We start from the raw sequence: 26,103 nt of genomic DNA, 5'->3' as shown, positions 1-26,103 counted from the left end.
CAGGAAGCAAACCTTTTATGACATCATGGCTTTCCTGCCCTCCTCCCTCTAGCTTCCCCCAGTCTGTCTCCACCTGAACCACACACCTGGAGAAGGCAACTCACCTGGGCACCCTAGTGCCACCCAACAGCCATCATGAGGGAAGCTGATCAAATCCTGGTTGATTGACTTACTTGTTAAGCAGGGAACCACCTCTTTCATCAGACACAATGAAATCAGGTCAGTAGAGTAATGCAGTCCCTGGGGACTGGTTCCTACAGTAGAAGACTGTACATCCAAGCTGCTGGGTTTTTAAAACATAATGTATGAATGAGATGAAATTGTGCGTCCTATAGGTCAGGAGAGGGGAACCTTTTTCTTCTGATAAGGGTCAAACTCCCCTTATAGACTCCTTTGGAGGCCATAACCAGAGCACAAAGTGCATGGACCCAGAAACAGAATAGGGTAGAGACAAGAACAGAAGTAGCTAGGGCACCCCCTCCTGTCTCTTTCTGCCACCCCTTTTCCCCATTCCCCTCACCACAACCATCTGCATGACATCAGGCCACAAGTTGCCCTTTCTATGATTTCTGCTCTAAGTACGCACACATCAGGGAGTCAGGATTGGCTGATGCTGCTTGTCAGGTGTGTACACTCCTCAACACATCCTCAACTAACCAGCTATTTTCAGTTGGAGTGGATAATTCTGGCCCATGACCCATTGGCTTCTGTAGATAGATAATACTTTATTCGGCTATAAGCCCACAAGGTAAAACCAATCAATAAATAAAATAACATTTTACATTCTAAAATATCAACTAAAATATTTCAACGCATAATCTCCTTCACATTACATACAATCTCTAGATGTACCGTATTGTGGCCTTGAATATAAAGATGGTGCATAGAGTTTACTAAATTTTTAATAGTAATGCAGCATTCCATGAAGTCTTTTATATGAAAGAACTGAATTCAGGAATCTGGCAACTTGTAATGTTCTATAAGAGTCAATGTCCTGGAGTAGATAGGCTAGATGTAATTCAGGTGGTTCAGCAACAGTTTCCAAAATGATTGAACTCAGAATCCTTGATCGGGGAACAATATATAAAGGACAATTAAACAAGATATGATAAAGGGATTCTATTGATTTGTTGTCACATGCGCATAAAACAGAGGTTTTACCATTAGAAAATCTATTGCTCAGCACATTTGAGGGGAACACATTAAATCTGGCTCTAACAAATGCGAATCTATGCGACGCAACCGATAAGGTAGACAGATATCGAGGTATCTGGGACATAGATGTAATGCCCTGATTTATCGGGGAACATGTACCTCCACCTGTAGTAAGATTTTGTTGCAAATCAACCTCCTCCAATCTTTGTTTGATGACCTTTTTAGCTGTAATTAGATCTAAATTTAGTATATCGGAAGGAGAGATTCCATAAGACAACAGTTTGGAATGGATTTTTGTTGCCCATGGGCTGGTAAATTCATCTCTCCAAAGGCACTGAATAAGATGGTAATTAGGCAATTTATGCCAAAGGGACAGCCAATAATTAAAGGCATGTCTCCACATCAGGATCTCTAAGGAGGGGGTCTTAAGTTCTAAGCGAATAGCAGAGTTGCTTACACAGGAGGGTAGTTTCAAAAGGCGTCTGAGAAAAAGATTTTGCAATGTCACCAGAGGCATGAGGTTTACAAAAGCGTCCCATAAAGGGACCACATAGGCCATAGAATTGGCTTCTGTACTATTACAGTGTTTTGTGGGAGGGGGAGATTTTTGCCTTTGATGTCAGGTAGCCAAACTTATTTACCTGCTCTTTCATTAAGCTACCTGGACCCTGCCATCATCATCTAAGGCCCTTTTCCATATATATCCTCAAAAGAAGGTGCAGAGGGTGGCAATGGAAGAAGAGGCCTTTTCCGTGGGGTCTTCCTATCTGCAGTACACTCTCCCCAGAGTCCAACTTTAGTAGTATTTAGACACAAGACTAATATATTCCACTTTGGTATTTAACCTAGAAGAGTTTGGATTTGATATCCCGCTTTATCACTACCCTAAGGAGTCTCAAAGCGGCTCACATTCTCCTTTCCCTTCCTCCCCCGCAACAAACACTCTGTGAGGTGGGTGGGGATGAGAGACTTCAGGGAAGTGTGACTAGCCCAAGGTCACCCAGCAGCTGCATGTGGAGGAGCAGGGAATCGAACCCGGTTCACCAGATTACGAGTCCACTGCTCTTAACCACTACACCACACTGGCTCTCGATCACACTGCAGGGTGATTTATGCCATTTGTGGTGCTCATCTTTTACTGGGGTGCAGGTGGGGTGAAGAGTAGGATTTGTACCTTATATTCATTTTGGATGAGCACCTCTATTCATTTTGGTTCTGTTCTCTTGTCACAAGAACATAAGAAGAGCCCTAGTGGATCAGGCCAATGATCCATCTAGTCTGGCATGCTGTTATCATGGTGGCCAACCAGGAAGCATGCAAGCTGGAAGTGAGCTCAACGGCACTCTGCCCACCTGTGACCCCCCAGAAACTGGTATTTGGAGGTACAATGCTACTGGCAGTGAAGCTGGAATATAGACTTGTCCTCCATGAGTATGTCCAACCCTCTAAGTTTGGTGGCCACCACATGAAAAAGTACTTTTTCCTCTTTGGGCAAGAGTATTCCAACACTCAGCGTCATTGGATGTTCACAAGTTATACTATTATGAGAGAGGCATACTCTATCCACTGTTTCGGGACGCGAGTGGCACTGTGGTCTAAACCACAGAGCCTAGGACTTGCTGATCCGAAGGTCGGCGGTTCGAATCCCCACGACAGGGTGAGCTTCTGTTGCTCGGTCCCAGATCCTGCCAACCTAGCAGTTCGAAAGCACGCCAGTGCAAGTAGATAAATAGGTACCGCTCTGGCGGGAAGGTAAACGGTGTTTCCATGCACTGCTCTGGTTCGCCAGAAGCGGCTTAGTCATGCTGGCCCCATGACCCGGAGGCTGTACGCCGGCTCCCTCGGCCAATAAAGCGAGATGAGCGCCGCAACCCCAGAGTTGGTCACAACTGGACCTAATGGTCAGGGGTTCCTTTACCTTTACCTACTCTCTCCATGCCGTGCACCAGTGATTCCCAATTAGCTAAGTACTGTGAACCCTCTGTTCTTCAAAAGCCAAACCATGGACCCTCTACATTTGAAAATTTTGATTATCTCTATGGTAGTTTTTGTTACGTGAATGGAACCCCTGGGTGGATTATGCGGACCCTCTGGGATCCACGGACCACCAACTGGCAACCACTGCCATGCATTACTTCGCAGACTCCTATAATGTCTAACTCTTCTTGCCCTATCTCTAAACTAAAAGGGCTCAAACGCTGCAGCCTTTCTTCATTTCGGCTGCCCATTTCCTGAATCCTTTCCAACCCTACAATACTGTATGTTTTCCCCTCACTGTCCTAAGGATTTGTTTAAAAACATACGGCTGTATCCAACTAAGTTTTACTCAGTCAGCCTATTGAAATCAATGTACCTACGTTAGTGAGTGGGTCTACTCTGTGCAGGACTAGCATTGGCTACAGCTTGGGGGAAGAGTCAGGCTGGACCAGGCAAAAGGCTTCTCTCTTCCAGCATCCTGTTCTCACAGTGGCCAAAAAGATACCTTTGACTGTTGTTGGAGACTTGGAAGAGACCAGGGTTTGAACTCCCCTCCTCAATGAGGCTCACAGGGTAAACTGGGGCCAGTCACTGCCTTACAGGCTTGTTGGGACAATTGGGGAAATCGCGTGCGCCACCTTGAGGTTCTTTGGAGGAAAAGCGAGCGATAACCGCAACGAATAAATATTAATAATAATTAGAAAGTACTGGCGATTCCCACCAACTGGCATTGAGGCGCGCACACAAAGGCTCTGACACTAGCAGTAAGCAACCTGCGTCTTTGCCGCTGATAGCCTTCGCCCATGAAAACAGTATTTCCAGCGCCGCACCCACACTGGTTTGGGGGCGCCCGCCCTCTTCCCCGCCCCTCGCTCCGCCTCCGGCCTCTGGTCCGCAGGGGGCGGCTATAAGAAAGGTCGGCAGGAGCCGGTAAAGGTGCAGCTGCTCCGCGAAGCTTGTGGGTTGGGATCGCGCTTTTGAAACCATCCGAGCGCGCCAGAGACGCCCCCACAGCCGGAGGTAAGTGCGCCGCCACCGGGCAGGCGCCCCCGTGCGCTCCCGCCGGCCGCGTTCCCCACGACCCCCTTCCGAAAAGCGCCGCAACTCGGAAGTCAAGTCCCGGAGTGAATCCGTATATTGTTTCCGAGTAAAGCCTCGCGGGCGCCGCAGCCCCAGAGCCGCGTTCCGCCGGATGGAGAGGTTATTGGGGGTGAACGCGCAAAGGAGATGAGATCGGGGTTCTCTCTCTCCTTTTTAGAGGGACTTCTTCCATTTCTCTCCTACCCATGCGTCGAGGTTACGCACGCGCTCGCACAGGGCTCGACCCACTTCCCGGGGGGGGGGGAATGCACGGTTTTCGCCCAACTTCTGACCCACGAGGGCTCTTGACTCTTGAGTGGCGCGGTTTAGGGGGCGTCGAGTTGCTTTCTTCCGAGTAGCCCCCACTGAAATCGCTTGGGGCGCCCCCGCGTAAAAGCACCCAGGGGGTTGCCGTTCAACAAGACTTTTGCTTTTGTGTCCAGCCAAGTTCTTCTCGGGCTTGAAGTTGTAGTTCTCGGGAATGTAGGCGAAAATCGCGCCGGCATTTTCTGCAGCTGCGTGGCGCTGCCGGCTGGTGATTGACCAGCCCTGGGGCCTTTTTCAAAAGGAAGCTGAGCGTGAAAAACTCAAAACGTATTTAACGTATTTACATTTACTGGTGTTATTAGTGGTTGTATTGGCCCTTTAGTGGGTTTCATGAGGGGGCATGCTTTAAAAAAAATTAAAATTAAAAAAGAACTTATTAGTTTACAAAAGTACTGTACATGGATTGTTTTCATGTTGTTTTCTACAGATCAATTACATTTGTGGAGAGACATTAGTGTTATATGCAGTATAAGACTGGAGAAGAAAAGGGGGGAGGGGTGGTGGTAAAACCTATATTATTTTACTCAGTGTTATGTGTGGGGTTTTGTGTCAGTGTCCCTTGGGTAGGTTCCCTGTCTATTTGCTTATTATATTTCCTTGGTAGTGAGAGGTTGGAGGGGGCACGTTTTGTAAGTCACTCAGGCATCTTGTGAAAAGCTATGAATTAATGTAATTTATCATAACAGCAGTGAGTGAGATTTTGAATTCAGTAAGACTCTTTTATCAGGCTGGATGTTGATTTAAAAAAAAAGTTATTAGAAATTTATTTGTAGTTTCTTTAAAATATTACCTGGGATGTGGGTGGCACTGTAGTCTAAACCACTGAGCCTCTTGGGCTTGCCGGTCCCAGCTCCTGCCAACCTAGCAGTTCGAAAGCACACCAAAAAGTGCAAGTAGATAAATAGGTACCACTCCGGCGGGAAGGTAAACAGCATTTCTGTGCACTCTGTCTTCCGCCAAGGTGTTCTGTTGCACCAGAATCTGTATTTGATGCATATTTAAAACTTAATGTAGAACAATGGTTGAATAAAATCACCACTTAAATGAGTGTTTTTTAAAAAATTATACAAACTAAATTCCACCATGTCATCAACACAAACTGTTAGCCTATTTGAATGCCTCTGGGAATAGGTTTTAAGTGCCAGGAAAGAGAAAAGCCGGATGAATAACCATTGAATACAAAAGATAAATTACTCTTTAAATACCTTTTTGAAAATATGTAAAAATTAATCAACCCCTGATTTCCCTGGAGAGAGTGGTAAGCAATTCTACCATCATGAAAATGATATTGTGGGTTGTATAAAATGTCAATCTTAATTCAGAATTGACTTGTTGAAATGAATGGGCGCAACAAATTTAAATACCACTCCATCTCTGCTAATTTTTAAAGTGTATAATCTTTTGTTACTATTATTTGGTTATGATTTCTTTATTTAGCTTTGTATACAGTCCTATATCTGTAGATTTCGGGACAGTTGACAACATAAATTTGCAATATAAAAAACACAAAATACATAATAAAAATCAAAACGAAAACAATCCAGAAACCCCCCTTTTATAGGGTCGTAAAGGAAGGCCTCAAACCCCCCCCCCCCAAAAGCCAACAACTTTAAAACATGGCCATAAACATGGTAAAATTACAAATATTTTGAAAACTTTCAACAGGGTGAATGATAGATAAATTGAAATAGCTAATCATCAAGAAGAGCCTGACTGCTGGGTTGAACAAAAGGCCCCTCTAGTCCAGCTCCTTGTTCTCAGATGCCCCAATAGGAAGCCTGCAATTAGGCCCCAAGCCAACAGCAACTCCCCCCCCCCCACTCGTGACTTCCAGCAGCTGCTACACAGAGGCACATAAGGAGTGCAAAGACATCTTGCTTTTTTTCTGCTGCACAGGTGAAGCAAGGGAAAGAGACCTGTAGCCCCTGCATTATTACTTTTCTCACATTTTCTCAGAATGCTAGAACACTAGAAGGGAAATGGCTTTGTTGCTTGGAGTGTTGGAAGAAGCCCAGAGAGGGAGCCTCCACTACAGTGGTACCTCGGGTTAAGAACTTAATTCGTTCCGGAGGTCCATTTTTAATCTGAAACTGTTCTTTACCTGAGGTACCACTTTAGCTAATGGGGCCTCTTGCTGCTGCCGCGCTGCCGCTGCACGATTTCTGCTCTCATCCTGAGGTAAAGTTCTTAATCCAAGGTATTATTTATAGGTTAGCGGAATCTGTAACCTGAGGTACCACTGTACAGTTACATATGCTTCAGGTTACAGACGCTTCAGGTTACAGACTCCGCTAACCCAGAGGTATTACCTCAGGTTAGGAACTTTGCTTCAGGATGCGAACAGAAGTTGTGCTCTGGCGGCGCAGCGGCAGCAGGAAGCCCCATTAGCTAAAGTGGTGCTTCAGGTTAAGAACAGTTTCAGGTTAAGTACGGACCTCCGGAACGAATTAAGTACTTAACCCGAGGTACCACTGTATGGCTTGTTCTGCCTCAAGGCCCTGGAATGTTGTGCAAAGGGCAGAAAGCCTCAAAGGCTGACCTTAAGGCACTGGTTTAGTCTGTGGGGGTGCACTTGGTTTTTAAGGTAACAAGAATCCTAAATTATTTACCTCAGGATTGCAGCATCTTGGATGTAGTTGGATGACAGCTCTCTTCATCCCCTGACCATTGGTCATTTTAGCCAGTGCTGGTGGGAGTTGGAGCCCAACGGGGGGGGGGGGGGCGGCACAGCTTCCCCATTCAAATTTTCAGCCTTAAAAGCCCCCATTATTTCTGTTTAACGGATGGAGGAGGGGGCAGAGTGAGAAGTCGATGGGTGTGATTTTTTGCTATGCCCCATAAAAAAAATCTTCATCTTTCACTGCCTCCATTCTCTTAACATCTTCTTTGCCTGCTTTGCAACATAAGTTCAGTCGGCCCTAAGATATATATTTTGCCCAGAGGTGAAAAGAAGATGTAGTAGCAACCAAGGAAGAGTGGCTAATTAAATTAATGGGATTGTGCTTAAATGGCAAGGGTAACGGGTGTAATAAGAAACCGAGAAGGGGGGGGGGAGTTATTAAAGATTGGGGGGAAATTGTGGAATATGGGAAAAAGTCATGTATGCAAATAAGTTCATTAACAGGGTTAATGTAAAACAAGTTAAACATATTACTAAGAGAAACTACAGAATATTTTAAAGATGGAGTAATGTGGAAAATAGGGACGCGGGTAGCGCTGTGGTCTAAACCACAGAACCTAAGGTTTGCCGATCAGAAGGTCGGCGGTTTGAATCACCCCGTCCGACGGGGTGAGCTCCCGTTGCTCGGTCCCTGCTCCTGCCAACCTAGCAGTTTGAAAGCACATCAAAGAGCAAGTAGATAAATAGGTACTGCCCCAGCAGGAAGGTAAACGGTGTTTCCATGCGCTGCTCTGGTTCGCCAGAAGCAGCTTAGTCATGCTGGCCACATGACCCGGAAGCTGTACGCCGGCTCCCTCGGCCAGTAAAGCTAGATGAGCGCCTCAACCCCAGAGTCAGCCGCAACTGGACCTAATGGTCAGGGGTCCCTTTACCGTTAATGTGGAAAATGCAGTATAAAAAGTAAAACAAAACAAAAAACCACAAAGGGGAGGGGAGGGAAGCCAGACGTTTGTACAGTATTAGAAATGTAGGTGATTTGTCTTTTTGTAAGTTGTATGTCTGTTAATTTTTGAAAACCCCCCAAAAAATTAGATTGAAAAAAAGAAAGATATTTGCCTAGTGTCACCTTAAGGTGGGCTCTGCTTCTTCCTCCAGAGTTAAATTGGCCTACAAATTCCAGTGTTTGTTTTCCTACTTCCTTGCTGGGTGTTATCTTAGTGGCTGTTGGCAAGTTCCTGGATCTCTACTGACTGCTCTAGGAGAAAAAAAAACTTTAGGCTGAAAACTTGTTTAGGAAGCCAAACCAATACTTTAAGAAGCATAGCTGCCACCTTCTCCCAGTTCGGTTTAGTGCAGGGATGCAGACTTATTTCTTGTTTTGATTAAGCTCTTTATCCATTTTAATGCACCGGCATCAGCTTCCCTCCTCTTCCCAGTCTCCAGGTGCCAATTTGTACTCTTATCCAGGGATGGAAGGAACCTATAGCCCTTCATAGGTTGTTGGACAACAACTCACATCATCCCTCACTATTGTTCACGCTGGGTGAGCCACTGGTGGGAGTTGGCACCCAAGATCTGGAGGGTCAGAGGTCTCCACCCCCCCAAGTGAAACTGAAACTGTGGATACTTACATTGCTTAATTTTAAAAATTAAAATTCTGTGTGCATGCAGAGTGCAGTTGTGGAAACTTTTTGATATTACTGCTTATTAGCACTATGTGGAATTTCATGAGTAAATGGGGAAGGTTTTTTGGGTGGGGGAGGAAAGAGACGGGGGGGGGCCCTCCCAGGAAGAGTCTGTTATATAATTCTCCTTCCAAAAGTTACCAGCTTGTATTAACCCAATCTTCAACCACTGTAAAAAATGGACCTGTCTGATATCTCTTTCATTGTCCCCCCTGCCCGCAAATCAATCTTGCATTGCCCTAGAGCAGGCTAGCTAGTAGGGGTGGGGTTGATTCACAGCCGATAACTCCTTCTCAGCTGTGAGATGTTTGAGATAACAATCCTATTCATTCCACCTCTGATCTGAGCCCCTGCAGCCACGCTCTTATGCCTGGGGTGTGGTTAATCCAATCATACTAAACACCCCCTCCTCCAAAGCATCTATCTCCTTCACCTCTTTCAGGGAAGACTGCTGAGGTTCCAGCTGCTTAATGAAGAGTGAGGCTGGGAAAGGAGATGTTGAGGGGAAGAGACCAGTTGTGCAAGCTTGGTGATGCTTTCATTTGTCTAGGAATACAGGGAGCTGCCTTATCCAAACCGTTGGTTCATCTATCTCAATATTGTCCACTATAAGCAAGCCTTATTATCGCTTTGTTCACCTAGCAGCACAAGGAAGGTTTGGTCATTTACCCCAGCAGATGAGCTCTGAAACTCCCACCCAGAGTTTGAAGGGGATCTAAAACATCTTCCTTCCTCTCTTCCCTAGGTTGCCACCATGTCTGTGTCACACAGTTCCAAGCTGAACAAGGTGGTCAGGGACCAGTACATGAAGCTGCCCCTGGGAGACAAGGTGCTGGTCACATACATCTGGATCGATGGAACTGGCGAAGGCCTTCGCTGTAAAACCAGAACACTGAGCCAGGAACCAAAGACCATTGAAGGTAAGGCTGGGTGGTGGTTGCTTTCATCCTCTCTTGCAGGGGCAAGGGACCTTTTCTTTCAGTTCCCCTCTGGAGAACCTTTCAGGAGGCCACATGCAAGTGGCAGGAGGAGCGAGGGGCAAAAATGGGCAGAATTTTGGGTGTTACATGTCACCTCTGTAGTGTAATCTAGTTTCTGCACAGCAAAGGGCAAGGACGCATCCCACCAAGGCAAAAACACTCAGTGAATGGTGCAAAGCAGAGCCAGTAGGAGGTGTGGTTTGGAGAGTCCCGAGGGCCAGATAGAAAGGCTTTGAGGGCCACATTCAACCTCTGGGCCTGAGGTTCCCTTATTCCTGCTCTCTTTGGTGGCTCTGCTTGTGGTTAAAAGTCGTTCCAACACCTTGTGCAGTGTGGCTTCCTCTGTTCTCTCTACCTGTTTACAGTCCAGCTTTGGATCTGTCGACTCCCAGCATAGTCACACCCAGGTAGCAATCTAGTGTTAGGAGCTAGAAACTTGCAGAATCCTTTTTAAATAGGCAGGTTTCCAGACACCTGGCTTAATTATTATTATTATTATTATTTTCTACTTTGCTTCCTGAAATGTTTGCCAATGTAATTGGAAGCGACTTTTTAGTTCCTTTTGGGGATTCTCAACTGCAGGTTGGGCTGCAGTTAATGTGGATGCCACTTGGCCTATGCAAATCCTCAGCGACAGGTACATGAATGAACCGGCCAGGCTTTGATTACAGGAAGTGGAAGAAGCAGGGCTGGGTTCCTTTTGATGCCCTCTTGTGCATCTTAAGGAGGGTTATCTGTTAGGCTTTTTTACAGGGAAATGTCACCCCAAGGTGAATAACCTGTTCATTTAATCATGTGTGAGGAACCTCTAGACTGCAGGCTTAATGAGGCCTACAAGTCCTCACATATTTGGCAAGGTCTCATCCACCTGACGTCATAGGAACATATGAGATTTACTTGTAGTGTATCAAGGCACTGGTCAATGTAGTTTAGTTTTTTTTTACACTGATTTGCAGCAGCTCTCCAGAACATTCCCAACTCTTCCTAGACATCCCAGGAATGGAACCTGGGGCCTTCTGTGTGCAAGACAGATGTTCAACCTTCCCTCTGAGCTGAAGCCCTTCCCTCTGATGCCTGAGGTGTGGAAAGGTAGCTGAGTTGGCCCAAAATGGGCTTCTAAAGTGCCGCTGAACTGTTGATCATCGGGACTTCAGGTCACAGCGAATGGGTCTTTTCAAGCCCCTTCCTAAGCATCATGCTTAGAAGACTGGATGATCAGCTGGTTTTTCAGGGCTCCGGAGTGCAAGGCAGGGCTCTTTACAGGCCCCTTGCAAAGTGACCTATGCTGTTCCGTCAGATTTGGGCCACAGCAGGTAGGGGAGATAAGGATCTGTGTTGCTGACCAGGTCCAGTTTTCCCAGCCGATGGTCTGAATTGAACCGAGAAAGCTGCCTTATACCACCTAATGCCACATACTGTTTGCTGTGCGCTGACAGTGTGTTGCATCTTTTAGTGCAGAAGCACCTCCTCTCTGGAACTCACTGCCTCTTGTTATTATGCAGGGTGCCTTTAATGTGTTATTCTTGGAACCTACTAAAAACTGGCCAGCTTGCTTAAGTCAGGCTCCCCAGACATCTAATTAAGCATAAATGTGTGTTTTTTTAAAAAAAAAAAACCTGCTAGTTTTATTTACATTTTGATAAATGTTTCTGCTTTTCTGTTAGAGAATAGTTTTTCTGTTTTTTAAATTTTTTTTACTCCCTTAAGTGTCTTTTCTTTTTGTTCTATGCAAACCGCTTAGGGGTTTTAGTTTACGTATATATAAACTGCCCACTCCAAGGAGTTGATTAATTAATAAGTTAGTTAAATAAATAAATAAATGCAGGATCTGTCTATGGCATGCATAGGCAAACTCGGCCCTCCAGATGTTTTGAGACACAACTCCCATCATCTCTGACCACTGGTCCTGTTAGCTAGGGATGATGGGAGTTGTAGGCCAAAATCATTGGAAGGCGGAGTTTGCCTATGCCTGATCTATGGGTTCACGTACCTGAGTATTATTGCTGCTCACTGGAAGCGACTCTCCAGGATATTTCCACACCTGGGACAAAAGCAGGGTGTCTCCCCTTGTCCTACCTGGAGATGCCAGGGATTGAACCTGGGTTCTTCTGCATGTAAAGCAGGTGCTCTACCTCTGAGCTATGGCCCTTATTCTCACCAAGGATTTCCCCCCTGCCAGCCTCTAATAGGTCTGGATTCAGTGGAGTGATACCTAAAACACCTTTATTTCAATCCCTCCTGCAGATCTCCCAGAATGGAACTTCGACGGATCCAGCACAGGCCAGTCTGAAGGCTCCAACAGTGACATGTTCTTGATCCCCGTTAAGATATTCAGAGACCCTTTTACCCTTGACCCCAACAAGCTTGTCTTATGTGAGGTTCTGAAATACAACCGGAAGCGGGCAGGTGAGGTCTTATTCAGTGTTCTGTGCCCTCCAAGTAGGACAACCAATAATAGCCTTTGCACACCTGCAAACCTTGGGCTTGAAGCAAAATTCCGTGTTGACATAACTTTTCTTCCTTGCAGAAACCAATCTGAGGAGCAGCTGCAAGATAATCATGGACATGGTCAAAGAGAGCCAGCCTTGGTTTGGGATGGAGCAAGAATACACTTTGCTAGGTGTCGATGGGCACCCATACGGCTGGCCTAAGAATGGGTTTCCAGGCCCACAGGGTAAGAAGAATAAGGCTTTCAGCTGAAATGGATGGATGCAGCTAGGGGTATGAGAGGACGTGCCTTCTGGCTGGCACCGTATCAGATATACCGCAAGACTCTTTGGCTTTAATGTTGTATTACATATATACTGCAAGAATGAGGGGCATCCTGTAAATTGCCCTTGGACTAGGTAAACGTAAAGGGACCCCTGACCATTAAGTCCAGTCGTGACCGACTCTGCGGTTGCGGCGCTCATCTCGCTTAATTGGCCAAGGGAGCCAGCGTACAGCTTCCGGGTCATAGGGCCAGGAAGACTAAGCTGCTTCTGGTGAACCAGAACAGCGCATGGAAACGGCGTTTACCTTCCCGCCGGAGCGGTACCTATTTATCTACTTGCACTTTGACGTGCTTTCAAACTGCTAGGTTGGCAGGAGCAGGGACTGAGCAACGGGAGCTCACCCTGTCGCAGGGATTCAAACTGCCAACCTTCTGATCGGCAAGTCCTAGGCTCTGTGGCTTAACCCCCTTTGACTACTTGATTAATTTTTTTGAAGCATCCTGACCTGCTCTTCAGTCAAATAAGGCTTCCAAATTTCATTTCACCCTTCCTGCCTTCAGGCTTAACTATCTAAAAGGCCTGGCACAAAAGTAAAAAGGGATGGGGAAAGGGAGGAGGAAAAAGAACCTTTCATGTTGTTCTTGGCCTAATTTAATTAGTATGGTGAGGAGGAGGGAAGGAAGTGGCAGAGCTACAGACAAAAGATGCTGCTTTGCCAAGCTTGGTGAAAATGCCATTGCAGCAAGGGTGGGGTTTTCTGACGGTGGGCAGGGGAGATCAGTCTTTGAACCTCTGCCTGTTGCTAGCAGGAGAATTCACAAATAGTCCCCTTTCCCCTAAAGGTTTTGGTAGATGTTTGTTATGCCATAAGTCAAGATGGTTGCCTGCCAAGATCCTATATAACTCGGAGATGAAAAACATTGGTGGTAGTTCACCTGCTTTGCATGCAGAAGGTCTCAGGTTCAGTCCCTGGCATCTACAGGTAGGGGTGGGAAACCGTCCCTGACTCAAAACCTGCAGAGCCGCTTGCAGTCACTGCAGACAATAATAAGTTAGATGGACCAAAGATCTAACCTGTACGAGGCAGCTTCCCACGTTTCTATGTTCCTGCCCTGTGGGACCAAATGCACTGTCCAAGCCTCTCCCTGGTTTTCTGTTTGCCAGGATGGATGATGGAAGAGATGTGAGTCAGTTAACACTTGTTGCTTCACCCACTTTTGGCTTTTGGCTCCTACCACTGGCAGGTGGCTCCCAGAAGGTTCCTTCAGGAGGGAATGTGGGCGTTGTCTAAGAAATGTTCCCCAACTCTGCGATGAATTGATGGGTCCCTGCTGCTGAATCACAGATAAGGGCCTCAGAATAATCATGTGATCAAGTACTGTCTTGCTGATGCAAGCAATACACATACATACGCACACACACACAAACAGATATGCATGCTGCCTTGCAGTTGCCATCTGTGCATTGTGTATCTTGCAAATCATCTGACCTTTCCCTCCCTGACCGGGCATTGCACAAAAGTTTCCACTCGCTAACCGGTTTGGTTGCGAAATCCTCCTTCGTGTGAGGGATTACTGAAAGGTGCATCCAGGCCCTTTCAGCAAAGAGTGTTCTGCCCTTGCCATGCGCCTTGCAAGCAAGTCTCTGAACTGGGGCAACCAGTGGAGGCGGCTTTGTTAGGGCAAGTAGGGCACTACCCTACCAAATTAAGCCTGCCCTCAGCCAGCCCCCTCAACATGTTTCTGTCACTGCTTTCCCCCTTCTCAGTGCACCTCCCTTTCTCCCATGCCTTTGCCACTGCTGTTCTGTTGTAGTCTGCCTTCGCTTTTGCTCCACTCCTCCTGCCCTGACTTCACGCAAATCCAGATTGCGACACGGTGCCTCAAATCCTCCACTGGGGGAACCTTACGTTTTTATTATATAGAGATAAGTGGCGGGGCCCCTCTGGCCCTCCATATATTGTCAAACACTTTCTACCACCAGCCCTGGCCAGCTTGGCCAATGGTCAGGAATGATGGGAGTTGTAGTCCAAAAAATCAAAAGGGTCACAGCTATAAACAGAGGTAAAGTCTGGAGGTGTTACTTGCTATGTTATAAATAAATCTTGGCAAGTGCTGGGACCCAATGTTTTTTTCCTGGAGGTACTCAAGGGTACTCAATACAGCACTTTCTATAACAAATTCATGTTAAGTACTGGCACCTTTTTTTCTTTTTCTTTTAAAAAAAGCAAAGGATGGACCTAACATTTTAACAGGTGAAGACTGTGTGTAAGGAAGAGGAGATAGATCCCAATGGCGGTTTTTCCAACTTAGGGGAGACATTCCCTTGTCTCTGTCTCTCTGTCTTTGTTTCTTATGCAGTTGTTTCCTAAGATGGCACCTCCTGTTCGATATGCACATATCTCCTAACAAAGCAGCAGGCTAATTGTATGTGTCATGTGCTTTTTCTTTCCTAGGACCTTATTATTGTGGCGTTGGGGCCGACAAGGTGTACGGGCGTGACATAGTGGAGACCCATTACAGGGCCTGCATTTATGCTGGTGTGGAGATCTGTGGCACCAATGCTGAAGTCATGCCTTCTCAGGTATGTAGAAAGAGGACCTATGGGGCATATGTTTTGCATGCAGGAGTCCCAGATTCAACCCCAATTGCATCTCCAGGTGGGCCTGGGTGAGACAGGAAGCTGCTGCTGGTCAGTGTAGACAAGACTGAACTAGATGGGCCAGTTGTCTGATTCAGTGTAAGGCGGTTTCCTGCATCCCTGTGATGAGGAAGTGTGCGTTCCCTGTGTTCCTGTACAGAGGGTGGATCAGGAGCTGGATATGCCCACTAAATGTGGTCTGCCAGTTGCTGGCTCTTACTACAGCTTATTGCTTCCCCTTATTGCTCTGACTTCCCAGCCTGAAGCTTTGATCTGCCACCTGCTCCAGCCCTCTTGGGGGTGCCTCTGCCCTGGCAGAGTGTGTTTGGCAACCTTGAAGGTTTCTTTTTGCACTAACAGTAACAGCATCTCTTTCTACCTCCAGTGGGAATTCCAGGTGGGGCCTTGCGAAGGTATTGAGATGGGTGACCACCTGTGGATGGCGAGATACATTTTGCATCGGGTCTGCGAAGACTTTGGGGTCATTGCCACTTTGGATCCAAAACCAATAACCGGCAACTGGAATGGCGCTGGGTGCCACACCAATGTCAGCACGAAAGAAACAAGGCAGAAAGGGGGTATCAAGTGAGTGGACTTTCCCATCTAGGGCACTCGAGTGGGTCATTTGAGGGTCTGTGGGTGGAGCTGGAGTCTCTCCAAAACACTGCAGCAATATCTCTGTTTGCTTGCTTAAGTTGTTTACCTTCTGGCGGTTCGCTCGCTGCGAGAAGCCAAGTTACACGGAACAAGGCAGAGGGCCTTCTCGGTAGTGGCACCCGCCCTGTGGAACACCCTCCCACTAGATGTCAAAGAGAACAACAACTACCAGACCTTTAGAAGACATCTGAATGCAGCCTTGTTTAGGGAAGCTTTTAATGTCTGATGCATTACTGTATTTAAATATTTTGTTGAAAGTCAGCCAGAGTGACTGGGGAAGCACAGCCAGATGGGTGGGGTATAAATAATAAATTATTACTATTATTATTATTATTATTATTATTATTATTATTATTATTATTGCCCCGGTGTTTTTGCTGTAGCCCACCCACTCGATCCTTTCCACTGCTGCCGTCCTCTCGCTCCCCTAGGGCAGAGAAGATGAGTGGCGACGCCAAGCAGAATGCCAGACCTCTTGGCAAGCAGGGGGTGGGGGGCATTCTGGAGTATGGCTGAAGTGGTGGGGGGCTAGCGGGAGTGCCCAGAAGGTGGCGCTTTCCCATTTTGCCTCAGGTGGCAAGACAGTGTAAGCCACCTCTGGCTATTTGACTGTCAGGTGTGGTTCTGTATTTGCCAGGCTTGTAGCACGGGCTGCCTTGGAGGTGGTGATTCCGCTTGCGCCTATATAATGAAAAAATGCCAAATTGTGCAAAAAGTGTCTGGAGGCTCCTGCTCCTCAAATCATGTGTAATTTTCCCCATTAAAACTATATTGCAGAGGGAGTGCCACCAAGCTTCCAGTGTAAGTTTTGGTGCTGTCCCTTTCAGGGGAAATACATAAATTAATATAATAAAAGATTTCTGTTGAGTTCCAGTTACAATTCAAGTTTGCCAAGATCATACATAGTATCAATTCTTTTGATACTATCTACCATTTGTACAATCAGAAATATTCAGAAGCACTAATTTTGGACAGTGATCGGTGGTTTGCTTTTGTAAAAATTATGGTCACTGTCAGAATAGGTTTCCAGAAATCTTCTACCAACATATTCCCATCTTAAATTATATACAGTGGTACCTCAGGTTAAGAACTTAATTCATTCCGGAGGTCCATTCTTAACCTGAAACTGTTCTTAACCTGATGGGTGCTGCCGCCACGCTGCCAGAGTATGATTTCTGTTCTCATCCTGAAGTTCTGGGTTAACGGAGCCTGTAACCTGAAGTGTATGTAACCCGAGGGACCACTGTATACAAAATCTCTCTCTCTCTCTCTCTCTCTCTCTCTCTCTCTCTCTCTCTCTCTCACACACACACACACACACACACACACACACACACACCATTTTTGACATTTGCAGAGGAGAGTGTGATGCCATCTATGCCATAATTTCAAGAAGTTTTCCTGAACGTAAATACTCTTTGTCTTGCTTTTCTAATGTGCTCCATCTGGCTCTTGAGTCTGTGGTTGTCCTGCTCTCCAGAAATGCACTGTCTCTGCCCCGCCATCACAGTCGCCCCCAATACTTTTTTTGCTTATTTTTCCTTGGTGTGCCTGCAGTTCCTCAACACATATATTTTTTTCTGCCTCTCCTCTTCAGGTTCATTGAAGCTGCCATAGACAAGCTGAGCAAACGCCACAAGTACCACATCCGCATGTACGACCCTCGCGGGGGCCAGGACAACTCCCGGAGGCTGACGGGCCAACATGAGACCTCCAACATCTTCGAGTTCTCGGCCGGCATTGCCAACCGTGGGGCCAGCATCAGGATCCCCCGCCAAGTTGGGCAGGATGGCTGCGGGTACTTTGAGGACCGCCGCCCCTCTGCCAACTGCGACCCATATGCCGTTACGGAGGCCATTGTGAGAACTGTCCTCCTCAATGAGTCCGGGGACGAGCCCGAGGTTTATAGCAATGAGGAGCGGTTGCAGAGCGAGGCCACCAAAGACTAAGCCCCCATGCCCCCCTCACTCCCTAAAGTGTTGTCCCGTAGGAGTTAGTAAATGGCTGACATCTTTGGAACTCCTCGCATCGTGACATGTTGACTTATAGAACATATTTCTATATGTATACATATATATTTTTAGGAGAGAGAAATTATTTTCCTAGTGGGCTTAACGAGTTCCCTGGTTGTTGTTGTTGTTTTAGATCATAATGTGGGCTTTTGAAGTAAGGGTGGGGGAAACTTGTGGCCCTCCAGTGGTTGTTGGGCTCTCATTCCCGCCAGCAGGGCCAGCGCTCCTGGATGATGGGAATTGTAGTCTAGTGGTATCTGAAGGGCCTGCATGCTCCCCAGCCTTGCTTTATGGTTGGGCTTGTTACTTTGTTTAAATTGACTTTGTTAAGTGGGAAGATCAAGTTTTGTATAAATTTCTACACTCCTCCCACCCTTTTTCTGTCTCCACTACAATGAAATAATAAAGTGCAAGATCTTAGCTGCTGTCGGCCCCAGTGTTTATTCGGTTCGTGCATCCTTGAGCCAAATCATTTGGAACAACATCCCCCACAATTGCAGAGGTGCAGTCTCCCATTCCCTGGCCTTGCACCCTGGGTGCATTTGCCAGGCTGGAATGTGTCCTTAAAACCTTATCGTGCCTGGTGCTGGTGCGGGTGGAGGACAGAGGGGTCTCTGATTGTGTGCAGAAGCTAGCCTCTGGACATAGGCAAAACTTAGATTTGTTGTTCCACCCACTTTTGCCTCTGACCCCGCCCACCCCTGGCATGTAGCCAGAAAGGGAATGCAGCCCTCAGGCAAAAAAACCAAACAAAAGAAACCCTTCTGTACCCTGTGAAGTTGACTGGCAGTCAACAACTAAGCTTGCTGCTGCAGCCAAGAATTGAATTGGGGAAGCATATTCTCCCTCACACTCGCATATAACAAACCACAACCCTGGGAGATATGTTAGCGTCTCCACCCCCATCATTCTGCCCGGACACTGAGGTCCAGTGCCGAAGCCTTCTGGTGGTTCCCTCGCTGCGAGAAGCCAAGTTACAGGGAACCAGGCAGAGGGCCTTCTCGGTAGTGGCACCCACCCTGTGGAACGCCTTCCCACCAGAGGTCAAAGAGAACAACAACTACCAGATTTTTAGAAGACATCTGAAGGCAGCCTTGTTTAGGGAAGCTTTTAATCTTTGATGATGATTATTATTGGCTGTGATTGGCCCAGGTCACTCAATGAACTTCATGGTCAAGTGGGAAGAGTTGAACCCAGATCTCCCAAGTCCTAGTCCAACCCTCTAAACCAAGCAGACACCTGCAGTGCTGTGCTATGACATTAAGCCCTCATAGAACAAAGGGTACTAGAGAATTGGGGGAAAGGGAATAACTGAAAACTCTGCAGGCACCTGATGGGAGTTTGCCAAGGAAGTGAGAGGGCAGTGCTGAGTTTTCAGAAAGACTTGCAAGCCTTGTAAGGAAACTACCACCTGTCCTGTCAGCCCATGGGCAGGGGACCGAATACAGGCCAGCAGGTTCCCTGTGGGTGCAGGTACCCACCTGCAATCACCTGACGTTACTATTGCAGCATGTAACCAGTTTATGTTGGCAGCCTGGCTTGAATTCAAAACAACTGGATTCCTACCACATGTAATAAGATTAGCATTTAGTCCTGCCAACAAAAATTGTGAGGGTGTGGGTGTTTGTGGCTGTGTGTCAGGATTTCCTTGGGTCCAGCAGCTATACTGTTGGTTGGAATTACTACACTTGTATTGCAGGAGTGGAGAACTTTTTTTCCACCTCGAAGGGCCACATTCTCTTCTGGGTCGTCCATGGGGCCATATGCCAGTGTTGGGCAGAAAGAGAGGCAAAGGTGGGCAGTTAATGAGTTCAAGGACATAATTCCTTTTTTATTTATATACATTTTTATTGGTTTTTTAACATATCATTTCCAGCAATCATTTAACATAACTTCTGATCTTATATAGTATTTTAGACTTCCATCAACAACCTCTGAAGATTTTCCATTATCACTTACTCTGCATTTCTTAATTTCTCTAGTACTTTTAATTATCATTAACTAATAATTCTCTTCATAATCTTCCTTGTAATATTTCACATAATCCTCCTTACAGAACTTCTTGCAGTCCTACTAGCGTAATCTCTTTATTATAATTGCTTTTTAGATAGTTCAAGTATTTACTCCAGTCTTTTAAGAATTTCTGGTCCCGCAGGTTTCGAATCCTTCCTGTTAATTTGTCTGCCAAGGACATATTCCAGCAGGGCAAAAGCAATCAAGAAGTGTGTAAATCATGGCTGAGTAAGGGGTGTGGCCTTAAAGTTCCAAAAGCCAGATGGAAAGACCTGCAGGCTGCATTGGACTCCCGGGTCTAACCCTTTCCATCCTCAGAAACACTTTTTAAAAATCCAAACAATAGGTTATTGTGCAAGAGTACACCTAGAATAATGGCTTGAGCCAGCTCTGAATTTTCCCTGCTACCTTTTTAAAAATCTCCCTTCGTCAGAAAACTAGCAGTACACAGAATAAGCCATGTGCCAGAATGCTCCCTTTTGGTGGGCTAGTTTAGAAGCACTCCAGTTGTGGTCCATGAACTTCATCCAGCTCACACTTGGAAAAGTTGCAGAACAAGAGAGAATGTGTTTACTTGGCCTGAGACCTCCTTTCCCTCCCTGGTGGCAGAGATAAGAAGCTCTTTTGATCAGGGCCAGATTAACAAACAGGTTTAACAAAGCCCTGCCCAGGGGACTCTGATACTCATATTACATTTGCAGGTGAAGTTGACTAATTTGTCTCTTCCAAATGTACCAGAGACTAGGGCACCTCTCAACAGCCCAGGCTCAGGCATGTGGTTTTCGGCACAGCAGTCAAAAGGGTATTGGTGGACCACCAAGACATGTGGTCCACAGTTCATTAGGATAGTTTGATAGAATATACAAAGAAGTACAGCTGTTGCCACCCTCTGCAGTGTGGCCACCACTTGATAATGTGGCCGTACCAACTGCGGCATAAGGAATGGCAGGCAGACCCAGGCAAGCCGTTTAACAGAGTGAGGGAGGCACCTACAGTGAGATTTAACAGAGCAGGTGTGTCACTCAGCAGTTTAGCAAGCTCCATTAAACAAGCCTGTAGGGATGTTGAAGAGTGAAGCTACACAGAGCAATTTAGAAAGTAAGCAGCGTTAGTGAGTGGAGCAAGCAGTCTCTAGCAATATCTTTCTACCTAGGAAATCATATATAAATGACATTCATTCCCTGCACCTTGAAGGGGTACAACCTGTTCTATCACCTCTGGATATCCACCACATTCAGAGGCAACTTTCGAACACCATAACCAGACACTAGAGAGGCCTGTCAGGAGTAAGCATGGACCAATGGTACCAAATAGTATGGGAAACAGCCCTACTAGAAAAATTAACCAACAAACTGAAACTGACACAGGGACAAATGGAAAAAGATGCCTTCATCCTGGTATGGTTCCCCTTTATCACATACACAGCCCAACAAGACAATGACAATAATCCACCAACAGCATACAAATCAATATGGCTAACCTGATCCAAAACACACACACACCCCACTCACACACGAAAACTAAGATCACCACAGCCAATCACAAATGAACAGCCACACCCTAGGCCAACCCCAACCTCTCTCACCACCAAAGGAACACAAGTGAACGGCAGAGAACCCGCACAAGCAACGCTGACACAAAACCCCACATATATTAAGCAAAATAGAAACATCGCCACCCGACCCCACCCCCGCCCATTTTCCCCCCCTCCACCCCTTTTCTTCCTAATGTCTCAACAAATGAAACTGATTTGCAGGGCACGCTGTGTGGAGCCTCTCTGCAGCCTCCCCCTCAGTTGTAGGGTGGCTGAGGCAGTGCACAGATACAAGCCCTGCGCTGCTCGAAAAAGCAGCGCAGAGCTTGCAGGCAGTCCGCCCGCCGCCTCCCCCTCAGGAGATTTGCCTGGCTCAGCCATGCTGCAGGCCCCGCAGTGTGACACCCAGTGCGCCCCGCCTCACCTAGCTACCAGTTTTGTAGGTAGGGGGTGTGGTGGGTGTGGGAGTTATTTTTTTTCAAAAAAGTGCCATGAGCCTAAAATTTTTACCAACAACCAAACACAGTGAAACCCCCCAGGCAGCTGATACATTGGGTATACATAAACAATAATAACATATTCAAATCAACCATATGTACAATTTTATATACATTAACACTCCTCCATCCACAAGGTTTATTTAACTTTTAATATTTTAATTTCCCCAAATTGTTCAAACCTACCCAAATAATTAAATATCTTCTCAAACCATTCCTCCTCTTTCTTGCTGACCTTAAACCTTTTCATTCTGTATATCTTCACAGTTAGATATTCTAAAATTATAATGTTATTCTGTTTTTTCCTCCATTGGTTTACCCCTAGCTCTTCTGCATTTTTCCAGTTCCTTGCTATAACCTGTCTGGCTGCAGTTACCATCAATTTTACCCATTTACATTCCTCTTTTGTTTTTAACTTGGTGCTACTCAGACTAATAAGAACAATTAATTTAGATATTCCTACCTTCATACCCACAATTCCCGGTATTTCTATACCAATCTGTTTCCAAAATTCATTAACTAACAGGCGATCCCACCACATATGACTGTACGTTCCCATCACTCCACATTTCCTCCAACAATTCTTACTTCCAGATTTTGTAATAGGATATAACCTTACAGATGTATAATACCATTTTTGTACCAACTTCAACCCCTGTTCCTGGATTATCCTAGAGGTCGCAACAAAGGGTTGCACCCTTTGGTGTGCCCAGTTTTTAAAACACATATTTTTGCCATTTTGTCACCCCCTCAGTGATGACACCCAGGACTGCCCGCACCCACCACACACCCATTCCTACGCCAATGGGAGTTGGATGCTGCAGAAGCGTAGACAAAGTTCTTTTCCCCAAGCATATAGGCGTGTAGCTGGATCTGACAAATCTGCAAAGTGCTTGGGATGTGGAGGAGTGAGGACTAGCTGACTGACTCAGCCAAGGGAAAGAGCTTCTCAGAGGCTTCCTTCATGTCACGTGGCTTCGTCCTGCAGTCAGATGAGAGCCATGGATTGGCTTCACCCCTCCTTAAGCACATCAAACAAACCAAACAGGAGGCAGCCTCAGTAAGGATGGCCACGTGTTCACACACCAGCTGTAAGTGGGGTGGGGAGAGTTTGTGTTATTTTAAAACATGTATATTTTTGCCTTTGCTTTTGAAAAAGAAAGAAAAAGACATTCAAGCAGGTCAACTGCAAATTGCATAATACTGTAAAAACACAGGACCAAGTTACGAAAAGGAAAAGGAAAAATGACATGGATTTGGCATAAGAAGAGCTCTTAGTCCAGCCTCTGGTTCTCAGCCAGGTGCCTCTGGGAAACTAACAAGCAGGATGCAAATGCAACAGCACTCTCCCCATTTGAGACTCTGAATAGCAACTGCAACTCAGAGGCATGTTTCCTCCTTCCTATACCTTTGCTGTCCTATGGGATATCTTCAGGAGAAGAAAAGGTTCAGGAGCAAACCATACACAAATTCAAAGTGGAGTCCCTAAGATGGTGGAAAATAATAATAATAATAATAATAATAATAATAATAATAATAATGATAATAATATATTATTTATACCCCGCCCATCTGGCTGGGCTTCCCCAGCCACTCTGGCTGGCTTTCAACAAAATATTTAAATACAGTAATGCATCAGACATTAAAAGCTTCCCTAAACAGGGCTGCCTTCAGATGTCTTCTAAAAATCTGGTAGTTGTTGTTCTCTTTGACCTCTGGTGGGAAGGCGTTCCACAGGGTGGGTGCCACTACCGAGAAGGCCCTCTGCCTGGTTCCCTGTAACTTGGCTTCTCGCAGCGAGGGAACCGCCAGAAGGCCCTCGGTGCTGGACCTCAGTAGCACAATAGGGGTGGAGATGCTCCTTCAGATATACTGGACCGAGGCCGTTCCTTGTATGTATGTTTCCGTGCTAAACGTATTGCTCTGCTTTCCTTTGGACCACATCAGGGAGGTTGAGAGGGGAGATCTTGTCGCCTGAGCAGCCCAGAACCCCCATATACATTGCCCAGGCTTCTGTTTTGAGGAGGTCACTACAGGGCTGCTAACACAGCAGTTCAGCTTCAATCCATTGAGACAGATGGATGGCAACAGCTCCCTCTGAGAGTGGATGGAGAACATAGCCATCATTAGTCTTATCTTCCTCCATGAATTTGTTCAAGGCATCCACGTTGGCGGCTCTCTCTGCTTCTTGTGGGATCAAATGACATACAGGCATACCTCATGTTACGTCCGCTTCATGTTACGTTCTTTCAGGTTATGCCCCACAGGAACCCGGAAGTACCGAAAAGGGTTTCTTCTGGGTTTTGCTGCTCACATATGTGCAGACATGCAAAATGATGTCATGCACATGCGCAGAAACAGTGAATCACAACCCATGCGTACACAGACGTGCCACTGTGGGTTGTGTTCTTTTCATGTTGCGAACGGGTCTCCGGAAGGAATCCTGTTCTCAACCAGAGGTACCACTGTAGTCTAAATATCCTTCCTTGTGCCCTTCCAGCAAACAAGTATGGTGTACAATCAACACCAAAGATTCGTATTTGGCAGTTGGCAATCACCCAGAAGACATTACCAAAAAAGAAAAGAAGAAGAAGACCAAGCCAACCCCATCTCTTCATAAAGCACCAATCTGTGAGCAAAGACAGCTGCCATCATCACTCACACCTTGGCTGCCAGATGTGTGCACTGCAATCCCACAGGAGAATAAGAAAGAAAAGGAAAGAAGAGGAGGAGGAGGAGGAGGAGGAGGAAGAGGAGGAGTTCGGATTTGATATCCCACTTTAGTACTACCCTAAGGAGTCTCAAAGCGGCTAACATGACAGAGTCAATGTCAGAAGGGTTAGGAAATTTAAAGCTTTGTCCTGTTGCAATAATTCCTGCAAATTTGCAGAACAGTAGCAATGAACTTTTTTTTCAGCCAGAGGGCTGATGGGAGTTGTAGTTCAGCAACATTCGGAAGGCCAAAGGATCCCCACACACCTGTCCTCAAAGCTGAAAATCCCACCCTCTTCATTTAAACTTCCTTTAGACATGCTAATTTAGGAGATCTGGGCAAGTGGAGGGAATTTGCCTGAAAAACTTCCCAAGGGTTTTAGATTTCAATTAGTGGCTGTTCAGTGCGTCTCTCAAACACGAATCTTTTCTAATTCAGAAGTTGGTTATTTCAACATGAGGGATTCCCATATCAGTCACAAATCTTAAAAAGCAGGTGCTGTAATATTGTCTCTGCCCACTGGAGGGAGGTAGAGTGCTTTTTTAAAAAAACAAACAAACCGGTGCTCACCTTTCAAAACCAAAACACATGGGCTTGAGAGACAGGAAGGTGAGTTGTGATGGCGAAGGCAGCTAAGTTCTCTCTATGTAGGATCAAATATGTGGAAATGCTTCACCCTCGTCAGTTGATGCTGTATGCTTTTGTTAATTTTTAAAGTGCCAGGAGGCTGCATTTTGCTAAATCAATACAGAAAATTGTGATCCCTTAATTTTAAAGACTAAAAAATCTGCTCTTCAGGTTATGCATGGATATTCTGACTTCCTGGTACACACACACACACACACACACACACACACACACACGGGTGGGGAAAGTTGTAAACAGCAACATCAAGAGGAAATAAAATGCAGAAAAACTCCAGACGGTGATAATTAAGTTATTAATGTTTGCCATTCGCAGGCGCGCGCACACACTTAATGATGTTGTTGATAACACAGCCATCTTGGCACTGGCAATCCTGTTGACACCCGTAGTGTGATTTTAAAGAAACCTTCATCGCAATTCAATCCTCAACTGAATCCAGGACTGAACCTAAGAGGAAATCACATTAAGGTATCATCGAGCAGAGATGGGAAACTCTAGGCCGTCCAGATGTTGTTGGACTTCCACTCCCATCATTCCTAGAGATGCTGAGGCCAATGGAAGTCGGAGTCCAGCAACAACTGGAGGCACCACATACCCTGGCCATCACTTTCAACAATCAAGAGGGTTTTTTTGTATGTTTGCCCAATACATTTCAAGCTTTTTGTTCTATCTCCCGGGGGGGAGGGCAGGACTTTTATTGGGGGTGGCGGAACTGACGTGATTGGTCAGTTCGTTAAGTATTTCTATTGTTTTACTTGATCAAGGGAGCAGCTGCCTGCCCCACCCAGCCCCCTTGGCTACGCCCATGCACGGATGGGGATTCTCAGGCCCACAGGCAAAATATGGCCCTCCAA

The 26,103-nt window shown here is 46.1% G+C and overlaps 1 protein-coding gene across 2 annotated transcripts; it reads left to right on the top strand.

Moving 5' to 3' along the window:
- On the top strand, positions 1 to 18,267 carry LOC310836486 (glutamine synthetase-like). Of its 2 annotated transcripts, none has more exons than XM_083721855.1 (7): positions 1 to 219; positions 9,590 to 9,764; positions 12,069 to 12,230; positions 12,352 to 12,498; positions 14,994 to 15,121; positions 15,564 to 15,763; positions 17,433 to 18,267. In XM_083721855.1, the coding sequence occupies exons 2-7, from the start codon at positions 9,599 to 9,601 to the stop codon at positions 17,782 to 17,784; spliced, it is 1,155 nt and encodes a 384-aa protein (XP_083577981.1). In that variant the 5' UTR covers positions 1 to 219; positions 9,590 to 9,598; the 3' UTR covers positions 17,785 to 18,267. The 2 variants fall into 2 exon arrangements, with proteins under 2 accessions (XP_083577981.1, XP_083577980.1); XM_083721854.1 differs by lacking the exon at positions 1 to 219 and adding an exon at positions 3,937 to 4,152.
- Positions 18,268 to 26,103: the final 7,836 nt, after the last annotated feature.

The sequence above is a fragment of the Podarcis gaigeae genome, assembly GCF_964106915.1.
Source record: "Podarcis gaigeae genome assembly, chromosome: Z".
NCBI lineage: Eukaryota > Metazoa > Chordata > Lepidosauria > Squamata > Lacertidae > Podarcis > Podarcis gaigeae.
The sequence above is the reverse complement of the archived record's forward strand: the minus strand, read 5'-3'. Positions and strand labels throughout refer to the sequence as shown.